The 20,465-nt window shown below is 48.3% G+C and overlaps 1 protein-coding gene across 3 annotated transcripts in view; it reads left to right on the forward strand.

Moving 5' to 3' along the window:
* The window catches only part of HPSE2 (heparanase 2 (inactive)), a 106,737-nt gene that overhangs the window by 61,537 nt on the left and 24,735 nt on the right, over nucleotides 1-20,465 (forward strand). For all 3 annotated transcript variants that reach the window (XM_039709015.1, XM_039709016.1, XM_039709013.1), the window contains exons 4-5: nucleotides 9,878-10,051; nucleotides 10,607-10,778. In XM_039709015.1, coding sequence (XP_039564949.1) covers nucleotides 9,878-10,051; nucleotides 10,607-10,778 — 346 coding nt within the window. The remainder of the gene's footprint in view (nucleotides 1-9,877; nucleotides 10,052-10,606; nucleotides 10,779-20,465) is intronic.

The raw sequence follows: 20,465 nt of genomic DNA on the forward strand, positions 1-20,465 counted from the left end.
CAACTGCCTAAGAGGAACAGTAAAAGCAAGCCAGATTTTAACTCTCCTGGTAGTAGAAGAGCTCAGAAACATCTTATAAAGGCACCCCAAATTTTTGAAAACAGCAGGCAATGAAAATTATGTTAAAACCAGGTTTCTTGAGCCAGTCCCATGATTTTTGTGAGTTTGACTCATGATTTTTGAATGTTGGGGTTTGGCAACAGTGAAGTCCTCAGTTTGAATCTGTTCCCGATGTGGTAGTGCAGCCTCCTCGCATGACTGATCAATGTCACTGTGCTCTGGAGCAGCCAGATCTGAGGGGTGGGAGGCAAAGGGCCTGGTACAAGGCTCTGCTCCTTCTGCGGCTCCAGGGATGCTGTGGGGTGGATCTGGCTTGCGTGAGGCTCTTCTGAGTCAAGCTGTGTGTCTGCCATGTGACAGCAGTTCAGGCAGCAAAAAATGGAGTATGGGAGCTGCTGAGGGGGATTGGTGAGCTGGAGCACAGCCTACCTGGGCTAAGCATTTTATGAGATTTAAGGAACACGTTAAAAGCATGCTTTGTACCTGTGAATCTTTCATCCCTGTTTAGCCATGCAGCATCTGCACAGGATGTTGCTCAGCCTGTGCTGCCCAGCTTCATTTTTTTACAGGGAGGTGCTGAGAATATCTACCCTCTTGCTGCAGTGTTAGTGCGTCAGGTGCTGCTAGAAAAAGAAAGTCTAAAGAAAACTTCTGTCTTGCAACTGTGGCAGATTGAAAGAACAACGTGGATGCATTTTGCCTGAGCAGCAAGTGATGCATGGGGTTGTGTGGGTTCCCCTCATGGCTGTTGCCATCTGCCCTACAGCTGGCAGAAGGAGGTGAGTGTGGGGACAGGTACAGTACTCACCTTCTCACTCTGCCTTGTGTTACAACATCCAGCTGAACAGAGAGCTACGGCATTATCTTCTATGTACCTCTGTGTCTTTGGGCTGCGCAGGGTTTCCCATGCCTGAGAGGGCAGAGTCAGTCACAAGAGGTCACAAGAGGTCCCCCTCCATGTGGCTAGGGAGCAGCCCTGTGCAAGGACCGGGTCGCCTCTCCTGGCAGCACAGAAATGGTTTATCTTTGCACCTGAAGCCAGATTTAAACTCAATAAATCACCATTCTCCTATGCATGGGTAATGCTCTGCAGCTGCCCAGGTACTCCTGCCTCAACACTCCCCATCCCAATGGGATTCACAGCCCTGTCCTCCCTGTGAGTGGCCAGGGAGGACATTTGGTCCTCCCATCAGCTGTCCCTGTCCATCTCTAGCTGCCTGCCATTTGGGAGCTTCTGAGAGCTTGAGGAGCTGACCACTTCTTACCTATCTGGGAATGCTTTTAAATTGTTCCAGAAACTGCAGTTTGTTGATAAATCACGGTGATTGCAGAGAAGTGTTTTAACTAAACCGTGTAAAAGAAGGAATGAGCTGCAGCGCAGCACTGCCAGCTGTCATTGGCTTTAGAAACACACATCATAGATTTTGTTGCTTTTCAGACAGCTGCGCTTATAGCTGTTCTTATAGCCATATAAAACAGTCATTCTGTCAGCAAAGGTCTGGCAGTGAGCTGGGTTATGTCTGCAGCCGTGTTCCTGGCCTGGCAGGTTTGCTCCCTCCTCGTGCACAGGTAAAGCCTGGAGGGAGGCAGCTCTGTGGCAGGGGTAACCCATCCCAGAGTCACAGCTTTGCACGGGGGAAAGAGCAGAGCACTGGGCTGTGCCCAGCACCTGTGCAGGGGATGGTGCTGACAGGGCTTGCCTCCAGCACTCCTGACCATTAGGAATGGGTAGTTCCCACACCGAGAAGGGGTTTTGGAGGGTTTTACCCCAAGCCTGCTGTTGGTGCTCAGGAGGCTGACTAAGTGCAGGTCAGGTTCACAATCCAAAGTCTGTTGTAGCAGCATTCACTGCTCACAGTCTGCTGTGGTCCATCCTATTTGGACTTTGGAGCTAAATTCCAGAGACTGGAATTAGATTTTTTAAATTTCCTCAAGAGCAGGAAGATAGTGCTATGAAATTCGAAGCTTTTCACAGGATCAGTATTTAGCTTTTGATAAAACCTCATCCTCTGCTCTTTCTCCTGTGTAAAAGACCAGCTTTAAATGCCTGGAAAAAATAATATTTGAATACTTTCTTCTCGTTTTATTTGCATTCCTTTATCCAAAATGGAATGACTCAAGCAAGCTGCTGACTTGACTCACTGCTGCACACACTGTTTCCCACCAGCCCCTTGTGCAAGCAGTGTCAGTGAGGTGGAATTGCCACGCAGGCTGTCACTGTCTCTTGACAGGACAAGCTGCCTCCCACAGAGCCCCCAAAGACTGCTGAGCACTGAGGATGATGAGGAACTGTACCCAGGTTTTCCCTGGAGCAATTTCCATGGCTCAAATCCAGTGATCTGGGGTGGCCAAGAAGACGTGGAAGAGCAGGTGGTGCTCACAGTCTTATTTTTCCTTGCTCTGTTCTTCTGCTCCACTCAAACATGTAGCACTCTCCCTGCTCACCTACATTTCCCTCTGAAATTTTAGAAGATGCTGGATTCATCCTGATCCTAATGGGAAAATACCTTAAGTTATACAGCAGGAGAAAACAGCTTTCTTAGCTGTAATATGATCCTGTTTTCTTCCCAGACACCAGACTGGAACAGAGGGTTTGGAAATTGCCCCTCTGGCCATTATCTGAGCTTTACAGCACTTGGAGATTGAACCCAGATCCCACATCTCTTCTGAAGCTCCATGTCAATTTACACTTGTTCCTAGAAACCATTACTGTCCTGTGAGCTCTTTACCACGCGAGGATTGAAAACAGAGCTATTCTGCTCATTTGAGCTCTCTTTTTTTGCACGAAGGCAGAGCTCAGGGCTCATTCCTTTTTCTCACCATCTGAGGATTAAGCCCAATCCTGACTGTTATCCAACCTCGATGCCATTTACACACTGAACCCAATGCCTATGGCTTTTATCTGAGCCCTTAGAGCATTTGGAAACAGGCCATGCCCCTTGTCTGGTATCAAAAGAATTATATTAATTTGGGATTCATTCCACAAAACGAGGCTGTCAGCCAGACTCCTTAGCAATTGGATATTGAACCCAGACCTCGTGGTTGTCTTCCAAGTTATATGCCAGCTGGGAACTCAGCCCACAATCCATGGCTGCTAGCCAAGCTCCTTATTGGCGAGAGATTGACACCAAGCCCCCAGACTGCTATTTCTGTGCAGTGCTGTTAAGGACTAAACCTTGCTCACGTGGTCAGCATAATCACCTCTGCACTGGCAGTGAAATGAAAAATCTAGTTAAAGACTTGAATGAATATTGAGGGTCAATGTTCAGCTGCTTAAAGACCAGGGATGATGACAATTCCCTTGGAAAAAGGCCCCCTTGATACTCCAAAGGGAATTGCCCCAGATCCCCCATCTGTCCTCCAGCTGGATATAAAATCCAGGTTCTCATTAACACAGTGCGCAGCATTTCTTTGCTGGCTGGCAGTATTAAAGCCAGTTCCTCCAGCTTTCAGGTATTCTTCAGATGGGATTAAACTAGATCCCTTTTCTATAGCACCATTAGGCTCTGCCAAAGCACTTCTTGTCACTCAGAGCAGACCTCCAACGTTGCACCTTGCCTTGGAGCAATAGGAGAGCCTGGCAGGTCAGGAGAGCAAGGGACACTTCTGAAAACCTCAGTCCTCCTTGGAGGGCATTAGGAGCCTGACCAGGTAGACAGATCATTTCAGGTAAAATATGCATCTGAGGCAAGCAAATTTTCCCCTCCAGCCAGCAATTTTGCCCAGGAATTCTTCAGCATCTTTATACAGTGTGGTTTTACTGCATGGCAAAATGCTTCAGAAAACCGAATTAAAACCAAACAACTTCCCAGCTGGGATGGTCATCATTAAAATGCAGTTTCCAGCAACTGTGTGGGTTTCTTGGTAGCCTTGAAATCTCTAAAATTCTCATTAAGCAACAGCTTTGAAGGAATGGCTTAGCATGCAGCTACAACAGGAAAATCTTCCCATGATCCAGTGGGATGTTTCAGTGCATACGGACAGTGTGGGATGTTGCTTTGCTCTGAACTTGCAGCGATGGTGAAGGCTGATCTTTGGTGCTCTAACTGTGCAGATTGTGGACGGGGGGTTCTGGTCACCTTGTCTGACATGCTGTTGTGACTGGGGATGCAATCCTTTGGAAGATTTCAAGCCAGTGTTGCAGACCTGTCCCATGGGTCTGGAGTTACTCTAATTGTCTGCTGCATATCTTCTGATTCATGTTTATTTGCTAAGAAAGCATCAAGTCCTTGCCACACACAAGTGGTTTTATGAGGATTTTCGATGCAAGAGAGACAGAGCAAATGGGATTCAGATTTCTGTGGTGCAAATATGTTTGTAAATAAATTTTCCATGTACCCACTTGTTTTTCTGTAAGTGGGAATATCTTTTTCCATTCATTGCTCTGACCAGCAATCTTACACATCTCTAGTCTGAACAGCCTGTACTGCCCTTTCTGTCCCCTCCCTGTAAAGCTCTTTTTGGGCTTATCTTTGCCAGTTCTTTCCCAATGCCATCGCTCTGCTATCTCCTCCTGGATACTCAGGGGCAGGGGATACTGCTGGCTTCAGTGCTGGCACCAGGAGCTGTGTGCAGGGACACTCCAGGCTTGGTCAGAATTTATGGAGAAGGCAGAGTTGAGCAATATCTGTGACTAGTTGAAATTGTTATTTCTAGAGCTACTTTTCTTTGGTTTATCCACAGGAGGGTTCATCTGTTGTTCACTGGATTGGTCTCTCAGCTAACCTGTGGATTTGGGAGTTGAGCTGTGTGCTGCCCACCCCATGCTCAGCTCTCCTCTCACCCTCCTTGGTGCTTGCATACTCTGTACGTGCGAGAGATGGATGTGGTGGATGGTGGGGATACAGGGGGAACAGGCTCTTCTTTCCCATCCTTCTGGTTGCCTTCCCAGAGTTGGAAAAGCTCCTGGCACACCGTGCCATGTCCTGCCACCCCTCAGCCCACTGACTGCTCCCAGCTTCTGTCTCAGCATGCACATGAATTTCCACTCTTCATGCTAAACTCCGCCAAAGCAAAATTCCTGAAGCAGAATAAAAAATGTGGAAGACTTTCAAACCCAGAAATTCTTGAGCTGTCCCTCTTACCAAACAGCGGTCAATACTGTGCTCTTTATAAAGTCTCTAGTATAATGTTTAATTCAGTAACTACAACTGGAAAGTCTTTCCAATTATTTTAAACTGACAGAGATATTTTAATGTGCCTCGGATTTTGTGTTGGCATGCTTCAGAGTTAAGTGCCATCCATCTTTCAGAGAACATTAAAATTTAGCCTTGTATAAAAAGAAGAATAATGGGAAAGAATCCCAAAGGACATACTTGTCCCTTGAACCCCGCCATCATTTGTGGTTTCACAGACACCCTCTGCATTTTGAAATTGTTTGTCTCTCTCTGTGCAGGGTATGAGATCAATACAAGCAGTTAAAAGCTTTAATTTCTGTGCAGAGCTTCATCTGAGGGCAGGACTGGGAGCAGGTCTTCACTGGTGGCCACCCAGACATGCATTGTCGGGCTGTGTTCACTCCTAGATGAGTTCAAGCCTCTGCAACCAATGATGTACAAGTCTGAGAAATCACAAATATCTTCTGATTTAATTATTGTGCCAAGCCTAAGTGGCCTCTGACTACTGGTTGTTGTTTGTCCCAAACCCACCAAGGCACCCACCCAGTGAGATCCCCCCCACCAACACTGCTGCTGGGTGTGAGGGGATAGAGCCTGGGGCTTTGCTGCCTCGGGCAGCCTCACCCCAACTACATGGGCTTTATAAAAGGAAGAAGATGGCTCTCAGAATTCTTGCACATTTATTTTTCCTTTTTTTTTTCGTTATTCCTTCTTGCTCAGCTGAAGTGGCACATGAGTGCTGAGCATGTGCATCTCTGCACTGGGCAGAGGGGGAGAAGGAGCAAGGAGAACATCTTATAAATCTAGTTCTGCTCTATTAAGATTCATTCTGCTACGACAATGGCTTTTTCTATTGAAGTGCTTTGTGAAAGCCTTGCCTAATGATCTGTTAGCTGGGGAAAGGTTAAATTCCTGTATGATTTTCTTTGTTTGATGAAGAAAAAACAGTGCAATTATCCAGAATTCAAAGTGAGTTTTAGCCAGCTGTTAATAATACTGCATTTCCTCATGTTCTCATTACTCAAAAGTAATGTTGCCGTCCCTAGTCATGGCAGTAAAATATTTATAGCATTTTCTTATGGCCTTATTTGTACATATGGAGGACTGGACATCACTCAAAGTCTTCTAAATAGGCTTCTTTTTGTGCTTTAGCCATCCATAGAATCATTTGGTTTGAAAAAGACCTCTAAGATCATTCAGTCCAACCATTATGCTAATACTGCCAGCTCCATCACTAAACTGTGTCCCCAAGTGCCATACCTACACACCTTTTCAATATCTCTGGGGGTAGTGATTCGACCACTTCCCTGGACAGGCTGTTCCAATGCTTGATAATGCTTTCAGTGAAGAAATTTTTTCTTGTATCCAATCCAAATGTCCCCTGGCACAACTTAAGGCTCTTTCTTCCCGTCCTATCCCTTGTTGCTTGGGAGAAAAAGCCAAGCCCCAGCTCGCTACAGCCTCCTCTTGGGTAGCTGGTAGAGTGATAAGGTCTCCCCTGAGCCTCCTCTTCTCCAGGCTGGATACCCCCAGCTCCTTCATATGCTCCTTACAAAACTTGTGCTCCAGACTTTTCACCAGTTTTTTTGTCTCTCTCTCCAGCACCTCAACACCTTTCTTGTAGTGAGGGGCCCAAAACTGAACACAGCACTCAAGGTGCAGCATCACCAGTGCTGAGTGCAGGGGGACAGTCACCGTGTCCTGCTGGCCACACTGCTGCTGACACAAGCCAGGGTGCCACTGGCCTCCTTGGCCACTTAAGCACACTGCTGTCATACACTGCATGACAGTATTATTGTCATCTAACTGCAGCTGTCTGCAAGGAAGATGTCCAGTTTTTAAGGCAATCATCTCAGAGGTGAGACATGCCCTTTAAACACTAATGATTATCTAGCTTGTGCAAACTGATCAAAGCTCTGCCAGAATCACTGGACTGGTGCTTCCACGTTTGCACTATCCCAAGACAGTTGCCAAGGATGAAGGAGGAAAGTGGATTCAGTACCTGCTAGTCTTCATATCAAGAGTGGCCATTTTAACAATCTGGGGTTATGCAGAGATAGCTTTATTAGTACTTTTCTGCTCTTTGTAGCTTCAGTGCAGGCTATAGGTCCATCTCTCCTGGGAGACCACTGGAAACGTGCAGGACCAAACCCCAGACATCTGTGTGTTTCTCCTAGCTCACTCCCCCGATTGCTGAGGTTTCCAGCTTGGAAAGCCGTGGCAGAACGTGAAATACACGTGGCATCTCTGCGTCCAGGCGCACGGAAACAAAATAAGTGTCATGGGGAAAATATAATTTCACAGTGGCAGGCCCTGTGTTGGGATAAACAGACGTCTTGTTTCCTCTCATAGATGCATGGAAAATCAATTCCCGGTCTTCTGCTGTGGCTCCTAAACGTGAATCAAATTCCCTTTTGTAGTACAGTTGTTTTGTGTCAGTGAAAAGGCTTCATTTCTAGCAGGGGAACTGCAGGTAACACCTTTTTTGCTATCCTGTTTTGTCATTTGGATGCCTATCTTCTCCTCTTTATTGCAATCTCATTTCAAGTGCAGCTTTTCGCCTGGGGGTCTGGAGTAAATCAGTAATAAGTAACTGTATCTGTCCCTAATTCACTAAACATCCAGAAAAACAGCTAATGTGCCTGAACCACTGGGATGAATACATTAGATTAATCTAATTCAGCTACTTTTCACTCAGACAACCAGTAGTATTTTGACAAAAGGTTGTGGAAGGGATTGAGAATTCCTCTTCCACATTTTGTTCTTCTTCTTCTTCTTTCCATAACTTTTCTGTGTTGCATTAAATGTTAGCTGTTCAGTTAGCTTACTACCTGGACCCTCCTTAAAACTTTACTTTAAAAGATAAGCTTATTCTTCTCAGAGCTGGGTCTGTGTTCACTGAGACTTTTAGTGACCAGGAAAGGCAACAGAATAAACACAGCCATGCAGTGAACAGCTTATCCCACCTGGAGCGAGCGGCTCCCTCTTGTCACTCTTCCACTTGCACCTCAGGTGGGCAGCATGGCTACAGGAAATCTTGGGGCATCACTGCTGGGCTTAGAGCAATTCCCTGAGTGTGTGGTGGCCTTCCCTGCATCCCCTTCATCTCCCTTGGCAGAGGTGGTGCGTGCTATCACCCTGGTGCCATGGCAAGTCTGATGTATCCTCTGCTCCTTCATGCCCCGCTTTTTTTGGAAATGTGCAAATAGACCCAGAGCAGGCTGCCTAGACCCTTCACTGTAGCAACAAATCACTGGAAGCTGACCTAGGTGTGAGTATTTCTCCCTGCAGTCCAGCCTAGATGAGGGTTACCTCAGTTTCTGGAGAGAATAGTGTGTGCAATCCTTTGTGTGCAAAGCTGTGGACCCCATCAAGGTGTAAGGCCTAAATGGCTGCCCTGCTGCCCACAAGTCCTGCTCTCCTGTCAGTAGATTGCTTCAGTGTGATTTGTTCTTGGCACTCTCCTGTGGCTGTTGATCATCTCCTTATATTTTGTAAGTGCTGACAAGCAACTTGGTTATTTGTCCAAGTGTTTTTCTGGGACCTGAAGCCAGTCTGCCTACTCCGTAATTCCCAAGTGCCTCCTTCCCCTCTTCTGAAAGGGGAGCCTACAGTCTGCCCTCCCTGGCCCCCTGGAACCTCCCTGTCCCTGGTGGCGCTTCACAGATAAGTGGTTGCATCTCCAAGGCTGCTTCAGGAAGCTTGCTGAGTGTCCTGGGATGCAGTTCAACAGGCAGGGATGATTGAAAACACCACAGTTATCTAATTGCTCTCTAACCAAATCTCCTCTTGCTGTCACGTGAGTTTGTGTCCTGCTAACACTGGCATTAGCTTCATCAGCAATTTGATTGCTGTTGAGTTTTTAGGGAAGTTTTCATTAAAAAGAGGGGATTAAGTGCTTTGTCTCTCTGTCCTGTGCTAATGTTGCACCTCCCTAAATAGTGGGGCAGCTCTTTCTTTGATCTCTCCTGTGCTGCTGTTTGGTGCCCCCACTGCTCATCGAGACCACAGCACAGGGAGATGCCATCCAGGCAGCTCTGGGGCCAGCAGATAGGACACAGCTCCCACATAGCCCCCAGCACCCTGGGAGAGCCTGCTGGCAGCAGGGTTTGGCCAGGCTGTCACTAGGCAGGGAGCCCCTGTGGAGGTGACACAGAGCTCCCCTCTTTGTGTGCAGGACAGGAGTCAGCCAGGTGCACGATGCATGGAGCCTGTACTGGATAATTTCTGGGACTGGGTTACTGCACTGGGGCTGCAGAGCAAAGATCAGGCTGCTGTGGGGTGCAGGAGAGTGGCAGCTTTAGGGTGGTGACTTCCTGGTCCTCTTCCCAGACACTGCAGGGATCTGCTCTGAAAGAGATGCAAGGCAGAATAAGCACAGGAAAGGACAAACTTTCCTTGCCAAGAGCAGATGAAAAGCGATGTTATAAGGTCACTTGTCTCTGGTAACATGGCCCCAGCTCTGACACAGAGGTGGAGGGCATCCAAGTTTCATGCTGGAAGGAGATGAACCCACACCTGGAATCCTATCTGGGTTTCAAAGGTCAGGAGCCTTTCTGTGGTTACAGATGTCGTGGGGATGGCATTTGACCCTGGCTCATCCTACATAGAAGGCAGGGTATGATGGACAGCAGGATCATTTGAACCCCCCTGGAACTAGCTTTCCTTTGAATTACAAACTGTTTTTTGTTTCTTCCCAGCCAGGTCTCTAGACAAACTCTATAACTTTGCTGACTGCTCTGGCCTTCACCTGATCTTTGCACTGAATGCTTTGCGCCGAAATCCCAACAACTCCTGGAACAGCTCCAATGCCCTCAGCCTGCTGAAGTACAGTGCCAGCAAGAAGTACAACATCTCCTGGGAGCTGGGCAATGGTGAGTGTGGGAACAGGAGAGCCACGGGAATGGAGCTTGCTGTAGCAGAAAGATACTCAGTTTTTGGAAGAGGATACCTGTAGCTCCCAGGATGCTTTACCAGTGTATTTTCAGAGGGATTTAAAGGCCCCTGCTGTAAGGCAGCACCACCTTTAAGACTTGGTGTGAGTGAGTCTCTTAGCTGGACAGTTCTCTCAGTTGGTATTAAGCACATGAAATGTTTCTGCCCTGGCTTATGGGCCCAGCTGGTCCTGGGGGGCTGGGCCATCTACTGTAGGGACTTGTGTGGGGCTACAGTGCCAGGGGAAGTGGGCAACCCTATGGGGACAGGAGCATGACACCAAGGTACAGCTTCTCCACCCAGCACACAGCAAAAGGAGCACATGAGAGCAGGCAGTGGCTGTCATCCACTCCCCAAAGGCTCCTTCTGTGGCTCTGCAGAGCTGCCTGCGTCCTCTGCGGAGCTCAAGCTGTGTGGAAGGGTGAGGTGTGTCTGGAAGCGCAGAGGAGGAAGCAGAGCTGACATGTTTTGCTTGTCAATTTTTATTTTCCCAGAGCCCAATAACTATCGGACACTGATCGGCCGCTCGGTGAACGGCAGCCAGCTGGGGAAGGACTACACTCAGCTGAGAAGCCTGCTGCAGCTTATCCGCACTTACTCCAGAGCACACCTCTATGGGCCGAACATTGGAAGGCCCAGAAAGAACGTTGTTGCTTTCCTGGAAGGGTAAGTGGTGTTGGGTTGATCAAAAAGAGCTCAGAAACCCCTCCTGAGACCAATGGCCTTGGCAGCAGGAAGGCTTGCTCCTTGGCTTCCCAATGTCCAACAGCCTGCAGGACAGTGAGGCTCTGTGTGCCTGAGCCACCACAGTACCAGAGACTTTGGAACACAGTCATGTGTACGGCTAAAGTTCTGCAGAGGTGCTTGGTGGCATCTTGGGATGAACTAATTAACACTCTCCCAAGCATTTCCAGCGTTTCCCAATTATAGGCAGACTGAGGTTCCCACCTTGTTGGGATGTTAAAATAATGCAGTGGTGTGGATGCAGGCTGCTGCAAGCCCAAGAGCTGCAGGGTGAGAATGTGGGTCCTGGCACCACTTACCAATGTGCACATTATTATCTCTGAGTCCTCCTGGACAGATTGCTTTGCTCTTCCCACTTGGTGATTTCTCCTCCATGCACTTCCTCCATCTGTGCAGAGGAAGAACCTGTAGCAACTTTCTTCACTGGCCAAGCTCTCTTCTCCCTCCTAGGGGGATTGGCATGTCTCTAGTTTGGGAAGGCCAGAGGTGGAGAAGGAATGGTGACAGAGAGGGATGCAGACACCTGGAGGTGACATTGGACAGCTACAGGAATCAGGGAGGTGTGGGAGCCTGCTGGCAGCAGGAGCTGGGTCTGTGTGGCTCGAAGACCATGCAGCAGAAGGGAAATTCCCTGCAGGACTGTAAACAGAAACTCCAGTGCAGAAGGCTGGGCAGGGGGAGGTGTGGAAGGGACTCTGCTGGGAGCAAAGCTGGGTCTAGCATTCATTAACATCTGCAGGAATGATCTGGCAGAAACAATAAACAGCACACTGATGCAGTCCCCAGCGAGGCGGGGAGGGAGCCAGGGCCAGATTCTCAGCTCTGCTGCAGCAGCACAAAGAGACCATAAAGCTGGTTGAACCAGCTGCGACGCCAGCATCCCTCCCAGTGACGAAAGTGGGGGAAGAGCCCCTGTGCCCACGCCACGGCTGCGGCCGATGCCCCACGGAGCCCGCGCTTGGCACCGCGCGGGAGCGGCGCACGGGGAGTTACAGAATGCTGTAGTAGCCTTGATCAGCAGGAAATCTATTAGCGCCGGGAGGAGCAGGCTGAGTAAGGAAAACAATGGGGATGAGAGCCAAGAAGCTATTAGAGAAAGGGAAGTCCTACTGCTGTGTTTGCCCTTCGTGCGCCGCAGCCGGGTCCCAGGGAAGAGGGGTCGGAAGAGCCAAGTCGCACGGCCAGGGTGGTCCGGCAGCTAAATGTTGCTGGGCTGTGTTTTGACTGACAGCAGCCCTGGGAGCAAGGCTGAAGTGTACAGTCTGGTGGAGATAATGGCAGACACCCCATCCCAGATGAAAGGGAGGATATGTGAGAGCTGCAGCCCTGGCGACAGGATAGTGGGGCTCTTCATAAACCCCCCAGCTGGTGTGGAAAAGCTCTGATGAGCATGCCTGCTCTCCAAGATACATGTTCTTTTCTCTGCTGCCATCCCTGCCTTCCAGGATCACTCTGTTCCATGGGTGCTCAAAGAGTTTTGTCTCTCCCATGGAGAAACCTTGTGTCCTGCACTCCAAATCTTGGTGTCTGCAGCTCACAGCAAGTGGCACACGCCTACATGGCTTTACAGCCTGCGGGGTCCTGTGGAAAAAGAGCTGCTGGTCTTTCACATAAAGACCCCATTATTACCAGGCAGGGCGTAAAGAGGAGGGACAAGTCTGATTACACAAAGACAAAGGGCTAAACACTCATTTGCAGTATTTGGGCATGGAGTTGCAAAAGGATAAACATATAAACCCCAGTGCCTAAGCTCTTTGACAGCATGAGCTTTATTCCCAGTAGCTCCCCAAGGTCTCGTCAATATGTGGGTTAGTGCTGCTGAAAGCTCTGTCTTCTGCAGCAGCATCCAGAAGTGGTCTGCAGGATGTGGCTCAGCGTGTGCCTGGTGCTGTCACAGCCAGGACGTGCCTCTCAGGGTCCTGAAAGAGCTACACACAGTCAGCAAGCAGGAGAGAGGAGAGGGAATTTAGGAAGGTTCTCTCAAAGGCAAATCTGCCATCTGCCTTGCTAGACCCCCATGAGTGATCTACGTGGTGCTCATGGTAGGTTGAAGGCTCCTGAGTGAAGTGTATGTAGCTCATAGTGCTGATGATGTGGAATTTGCAGTTTTTCTCTTATTTAAAAAAAAATTGTGATGAACAGCTGAAGTCAACCACGTAGGAGGTGATATGTCAAGTGGATGATTATACATCAAGAGTTAAGGAAGGCGGGAGGGGTGAGATGGCACCCCCGATGTGAGGATGGGATGGGTGGATTTGTCTGCCAGGCAAGCTCTGCTGTGTTACACAAAGTCAGCAAGCGAGTTTTGGTAGAAGTAATGGAAATTAGCTGAAATGGGACAGGAGACCTCAGACAAGCCCAGGGAGTGCTCTCCAGCAGTAGCTGGCATTAGATAATCCACAGGGAAAGCCTCTGGAGATACCTGACGTCCCAAAACTCAGAGAAAAGCGTCACTGTGAAGTATTAACTAGAATAACATTTTCCTGTTCCATACTCTGTGTTCCAAACATTCTAGTCTATTTTTAGCTGTTATCTCAAGCAACCAAACTAAACTTATCATTTGTGCTTAGATTTTGTCCTGAAACAATGGCAATGTCAACATGACTTGGGCATTTGCATCTGCTGAACACCTCCAGGACTCTTCTGACTAAATCCTTATGTCTGTCCTCCAGAACAGTGTGGGACTGAACCCCTCCTGAGGTGCCACGTTTCTCTGGGGTCTGCTACAATAATGGACAGTTTGGGCACCCAAAAGTTTGCAGCATATAGGAGGGTGGGCACACTGTCCCCAGCAGAGGCTGACCTTAGGCAGGTGACACCGAGCTGTGCTGGGTGACAGCTATGCACTTCCCAGTGGTGGAGGTGGGATGTAGTGAGGGAAGGAGAGCTTGAGGCACAGAAGCTTGGGCTTTGCACACTCTTCAGTGCTGAGTTGTTGTCCCTGAGCTCCTCCACCACCCTGCAGGGAGCAATGGCTCAGAGCAGCCACAGCCATCCGTGTCACCCTGGGCAGGCAGGTCCTGGAGCTGGGCTGCTGCTGGTGGTGTAAGGACAGGCTCTGCAGTGGCTGGGCCTGCTATGCAGGAGGCTAGAAATGGTGTCTTGTGGATGCACAGGTGCAAGAGGGAATTTCTCCAGACGCAACCAACAGTTGAGTTTGATGAGGTGTTAATTAGACCATTCATGCAGCCTGAGCTGTTGCAGAGCAGACTGTGTTAGCTACCTACTGCGTCTGCGGGTACAGGGATCCCAGAACTGCTCAGAATTGGCTTGGGGAAAAAATTATGGGATTCTAAGGAATTAACATAGATTTTAACAGCAGATCAGGAATCAGACACAAAGGTTAATGCATGGCTGGATAGCCCATTTGGTGCTGGAAGAGGAAAAGCTATCAGGAAGGAGAGATGCCAAAACATGTTAAAGCTCAGAACGCAGTACAAAACTTAGGCTGGCATGTGTGGGTGGATTTGACTCTGGGCTCTCATCACCCATTGTTCCTCAGCTGGTGTAGCCCAGTTTTTGCCACTGGTAATTCACAAGTTTCAGTGTGTTACCTCCACCATGGCAGGAGCTGCAGCAATGCTGGCAGGGTAAGGGCTGGCAGGAACTTTTGCCCGTGCTAGACTGGCTGTTGATGCTCTGTGGCCAGGTCAGGTCCTGAGACTCCTGAGTCACCAGAGAAGTGAAAATCTTTCTTGTCTGGAGCTGCATTCTTTCCCTATTCCTCATCTCACAGATCCCAAACTCACCAGATCTTGTGGCTCCTTGGCTTTTCTCTGCCCTCTTTCCAGCCTCCTTGGCCCCTTTCCCCCAGCAGTCCCATTGTGCATCCACCCTCTGGTCACAGGGACACAGCACCTCTATCCAGGTGGCACAAGTAGGTGATGAGGCTCCCAATTGTCAGTGTTCCCCTTGCAAGGCCCAAAAATTCCTCATCCTTCATTATTTTTCTGCCTCCTGCTCCTGGTTTGTAATGCCTGTGGAGACTTAACCACCCATCTGGTTCCTCGTGTCTCCTTTTGGCAATGTCATTCCACAGAGGTCTGAAAGGAGCCCATAAAGCTGAAGGAGCACTTTTGTCAGTGGTGGTTTAGAAGAAGCCCTTCCTCCCTGCCAGCTGTGGATGTGCCAGCACTGGGAGGGGGCATGTCTTAGTTATTTGTGGGCAGCCAAGTAGGGGTCAGGTTAATACCTGACACAGCCTTCAGCCCTGTTCCTTTAACCCACAAACCAACACAAGCCAAGGTTTCTAACACTTATCTGGTTGAGAGAATTGTTAGCTTACAGTTCATGAAATGGCACGATGGGGTTCCACCAAAGCAAAATCAAGGTGCTTAAAATGGGAGAGGCTTTGGTAGTGTTTCGATGACAACTGCCCTTGCCTTGTGTCTCTGCCATCATGAGGATGAAGAGGGCTGTGCCTGTCTGTGCAGGTCAGCACTCCTCATTCAGTTCAGGCATTAGTTTTTATCCAAATAGCAGCCAAAGACAGTGTATGGACAGAGCTTGTTTGTTTAAATTCAAGAACGAGAAATAAGTAACTGGAGTAGGTGGTATCTGGCGAAGGGAAGGACTCTGGATGAATTTTAGGAATGAATGTAGGCATTTTTCCCGTCCTCTTGCTGAGAAGGACTTCTGCCATATTCAACACAAGGGACTTGTAAACACTGGATTTTTAGAAGTTGCTTTGGCTGTTTGACTTTCTTAAAAAAAAAAAGTATATCCTTGCCGTATTGTATTACAAAAGCTACCACAAGGCTGGTGGCACAGACTGTACCAGGACACTCACTGGATCCAGAGCAAGAATTTTGTGCAAAAATTAAAGCCACAAGACAAGGAACTTTAAATTAGTGGTACAAAGGGAGGAGGAGGTCGCTGCAGCATGAACTCAAGCTCTGGTAGCATTGAAGTTCTGAGTGACTCAATTCCTAAATACGTTGAAATGAGGTGTGAAGGATGTGATGACTCATTTTGCAGTTGGTTATAAAGCAGGGTCAAGGAGCTGAGATAGAAGCAAAAGATTTAGCTACTGCTCTTGTAGGAGGAAAGAGTTAATGTAGTTGTTGCTTCTGAAACTTAATTTGATTTCTGGATTCACAGTCACCTGTACAGGAAGAACGAAATGGATAAGAAAACATAGATGAGATTACAGCACTGTGCAAGTACACATTGTACCTTCATTCTGATTGCTATCTACAGTCTTAGTCATTTCATCTCAGAAAAGATGTAATAGAACCAGGATGTTACAGAGGGAAGCTGAGGATGTGCATAGTGTGTTATTTCTTCACATGAGAAGAGATGAAACAGGCCATGCCTCTTCAGCTCAGAAGAGAGAAGAGAGCTCAGAGGAGGTGTTACAGAGGCCCAAGAGCCTGTGAATGGGGTGGTTTGTTCACGGTGCAGAAAGTAGTTTGGAAGGAAGCTTTGTAAAGAAGGAGGAAGGTTATTCACATGGTAGGCAGTGGCGCTGTGTAAGTAATTGTCACAGGGTGCTGTGGAGGCCAGAGGTAGGTGAGTCCCTGTTGAGTCCCTGTCTCCTACCTCCTTGAGCTTCCCCCAAGGAAAAAAAACCCTCTTTGCTGGAAGGTTTCTACAGCCCTACCACAGATCAGGCTGGCTGAAGGAAGGTGATGCTGAGCAGACAGAGAGTACAACATATCAGCAGATTTATACCTTTCACACCAGACTCTGCTCCCCAGAATCAAATTCATGAATATCCACTGCAGCATAAAGGCTTGGCAGCATTAGTGGGGGTCTAGTACCTCTTTCTGCAGGTATTCAGTTGTGCTGCTGAACCTGAAGAAGTCAGTAAGTAAAGCCTGGGCCTTGGTGACCCTCACAGCCAGCTGAGACACAAGATGAAAGGGTTTTTTTACCCATCACAGTTGGCTCAAAGGGCAGAGATCTGCCACCTTGCTCTAGGGGTCCACCAGGGCACCACCACAACCGCAAGTGGGCCAGTCATGTTCCTACATTTGGGGCTTGTGCAGGGTAGGGACTCTATTTTGTAGTTCTTCAGGGAGTAGCAGATGAAATAACCCCTGTTTGTAAAGTCCAGCACTCAGGTGTCATTCAGATGCTAAACCACTTGGGTGCCTCTGCAATAACTTTTCTCCTTGTGCAGCTGCATTCTTTGTTACAGCATGGCTTCTTTTTTTCTTTTTTTTCTTTTTTTTCTTTTTTTTAAATAATGTAAAGGATGAAAATCTGCAATTATCTGCATGGGAAAGAGATTTCCAAATGTGGATGTCTCTTTAATGTATCTGGAATAAGCCTAGGAAGTTCCAGAGGCTGGCAGCTGAATCCAGACACGTTCACATGAGAAATAACGTACTTGGAGTTTAATTAACCATGGGAGCAATTTACTTGAGGTTGCAGTAGGTGCTCCATGACTGACAAGTACTGAATCAAAGCAGGAGATGTGTTTCAGGTATCTGCCAACACTAAAGTGAAAGTTGTGGTCCTGGGAGATGTGGTTATGGGAGATGCTCTGGAAGAGGTCAGATTTGACCCATGGTGTCCCAGTACAGGTTTGGGTACCACCATCCTGAGGTGTTGCAGCCCTCCTGCTCCTTCCCCCACAGCTCACACATGACCTGTGGGGTGAGCTCCACTTTGTGCTAGTACTACCATTTGTGGGACAGAGCTGTGAACTGTCTGAGACACTGGGCAATGCTGAGTTACATTTTTCCCAGTTCTAGCTCGATGCAGGGCACCACAATGGTGGCCTGGATGCTGGCACAGAGCCAGCTGCAAGGACAAGATGGACGTATCACAGAGTAATGGGGTGGCTTGAATTGAAAAAAACCTTAGAGATCATCTAGTTCCAAACCCCCTGCATGGGCAGGGACACCCTTTAATAGACCAGGTTACCTAGGACCTCATCCAACCTTGCCTTGAACCCTTCCAGGGATAGGGCATCCACAGCTTCTTTGGTCAACCTGCTCCTGTGCCTTATCACCCTTACAGTGAAGAATTTCTTCTAATACCTAATCTAAACCTACCCCCTGTCATGTAGATATCCATATCAAGCTCAGTGACTTTGTCTCATCCTCAGAATCAGGAACTCCCTACCCAAGATTCCTATTCCTCTACATGTCTCTGATGTGTTCTGCTTTCCCACCTAGAAATGCTGTCCCAGAAGATTTCAAGGACTTTTCTTGAGGATTTTAACATGGGCCCAGGTTTCTGATATGTGGAAACCCAGCCAGGGGTGTTCCATGGGCAGGCACTGGGGCTGCCACCCTTCTAAATCACGGGGCAGTGCTGCAGCATTTGCCAGCACAGCACGGGCTGAGCTTGCCCCACTGCTCCTCTCAGGGAGGGATTTAGTGCACATGTGCTGCAGGGTCAATTGGTGCTCCCAGAGAGACCCCAGTGTGTAGGAGAATGGCAGATTTACTGTGCCAGCCCAGCCCATCTGTGCAGCACATGTGCAGGGGTCTGAGCTCTGCCGGAAGCGTCTGGCTCACTGTGCCTGCGCCGTGCACATGGGAATCACACAGCCCAGGAAATCCCAAGGGAAAATGTGTCACTGGTCATCCTGACTGTGTGGATCTCCACTGGCCTCTAAACCTGTGGATGGAGCAGCATGGGTGCTATAGGAATAAAGGGATTAGTTAAATCCCTGTTCCTAAAACAAGGAGATTCGGATACCTGTGCATTATTGCCTCTCCACCTCCCATAGGCTTTCATCTCTTGTTCCTGCAGTACCCCTTGCTGGCTGCTGGGCTGCTCTAGGTTCCCTCTGAAGACATCTGGGGTATTCCAGGAACAACTCCAGCTCTAAAGGCAGGACTTGAAGAATTACCAGCAACTTCATCTTGCAAAAAATCTCAACAAAAGGAAAGAGGAAGAAAACAGAAAGAAAGGAAAACAAACATGAAAAAGAAAATTTGAGCTAGATATGTATGTTTTATCATAAGATTTTGATATTAACAGAAGTAACTGATTTATCTTGCTATTATAGAGGCAGAAGAGGAACACTAAGCAAGCCAGGGCCTTTCTGTGCTGTTTTTGGTCTGCACTCTGCTGCCTGAGTGATGCCTGTGCCCTATAACAGTTTCTCAGGAACTTTTTATCAGGAGGCCAAGTAGCTTCCTAGAGATGTGGGAGATGGGGCATATGGATGTCCTGCTTCTGCTGCTCCAGCAGGTTATAATGAGGGTTTGCTTGGCTTTTCAGTCCCTGCTCAAAGACCACTGTAGAAGGTGTGTCTTCAACAGGGCTATAGGTCCTATGAAAATGGCAAGGAAAAACAGAGTTTTTTCCTTTAAGCTTGGTCTGCTCATGGTTTTGGTCTGTGAGGGGAGAGTGCCAAGCTGAGCCTGAAGAGGTGGTTCTATGAAGTCCAGGATGGTTTTCTTTCAGCCAGAATGTAAAGCATTTGAGGTTAGAAAACAAGTTGAGCTAATCTTCAAATCCAATTGCAACATATTGATCTTCAAATCCAATACAGATTGTGTTCATAATTTCAGTTTAGAGTTCATTAGTTTAATCTTATAGACTTTGTGCGTTACATTTTATGCAGCAGCCCCGGTACAGAGAATATAAAACCTGGCAGCTGGGGGTTTTGACTCTTTTGGCACATTTCTGCACACTTAGTTTTATACAACAGCAATGTCTCCTCAGTAATATTAGCATAATTTTCTTTTTTCCAGGTGTGAGTTGTGGGGAGCTCACACCTCTCCCTATGGCTGCACCAGGGCTGGCCCAGCTGATGTTGTCCCCCTGCTCAGCTGGGGAGGAACTGTCCCCAGCCATTGCATTGCCACCGTCTTCCAGGCCTGACCCTCAAGAGAGATGTAAAAGCATTTCAGAAAGGCTTTTGCATCTTTTACAGAGCCTGGGAGCTGAGCTCTCAGCACTGCTGGGCAGCAGAATTGGGGATGCATCAATGCTACAGGAGTTTACAGCATGTTATTGTTTTTCCATTTCTAATTGTATCTCTTCCCTCTCTGTCTGCAGGGATTTATTATTCCTGCCTTTGCCAGCATCCTCTTATGCTCCACAGGGTCCAGCTGCCCTTTTGTCCCAGTCTATAATTGACCATGGTCATTAATTTAAAGTCAGAATGATCATTTCCGAGCTATATTTAGCCTGAAGCTTGCTGCTCTTGTTTCAGACCTGATTAGAGGCTCGTGTGCCAGAAAGCTGCTGCTCGCCCCTGCCATGACAAATACTCTGATGGTCTCTCCTCACAAACCTTCCCCTTCCCTGCCCTGGGTCATGGGGCTCTCCTCGGGGTGGCTGGACCCAGCGCCGCTCACCCCAGTGTGGAGCTGGGACAGCTGTGACACCGCTGCTGTGTTCCTGGAATCCTCGTGCACCAAAAGCAGCCCAGGAAAACACAGCATCGTTTCCTTTCTCAGCACATCCATGAGCTGCAGCAAATGTCTCCTGTCATGTGTGTGCATTACCACTTCCAAAAGGCATCAGCCACGTTGCACTCCTGCACAGACAACGTGCCTGTGCAGTCAGAGCGTGCCTCTGTGTGCTTCCATATCCATGGCCCTGAGCATGAGAATGTAAGAACTGCTTGGGCTTCCTCGTGGGAGCTGCAGTTTTCCAAGGTGCTGTTTGGATTGCTGGGCTGGGGAGCCAGGGAGA

The sequence above is a fragment of the Passer montanus genome, unplaced genomic scaffold (genome assembly GCF_014805655.1).
Source record: "Passer montanus isolate IOZ18808 unplaced genomic scaffold, ASM1480565v1 scaffold21, whole genome shotgun sequence".
Lineage (NCBI taxonomy): Eukaryota > Metazoa > Chordata > Aves > Passeriformes > Passeridae > Passer > Passer montanus.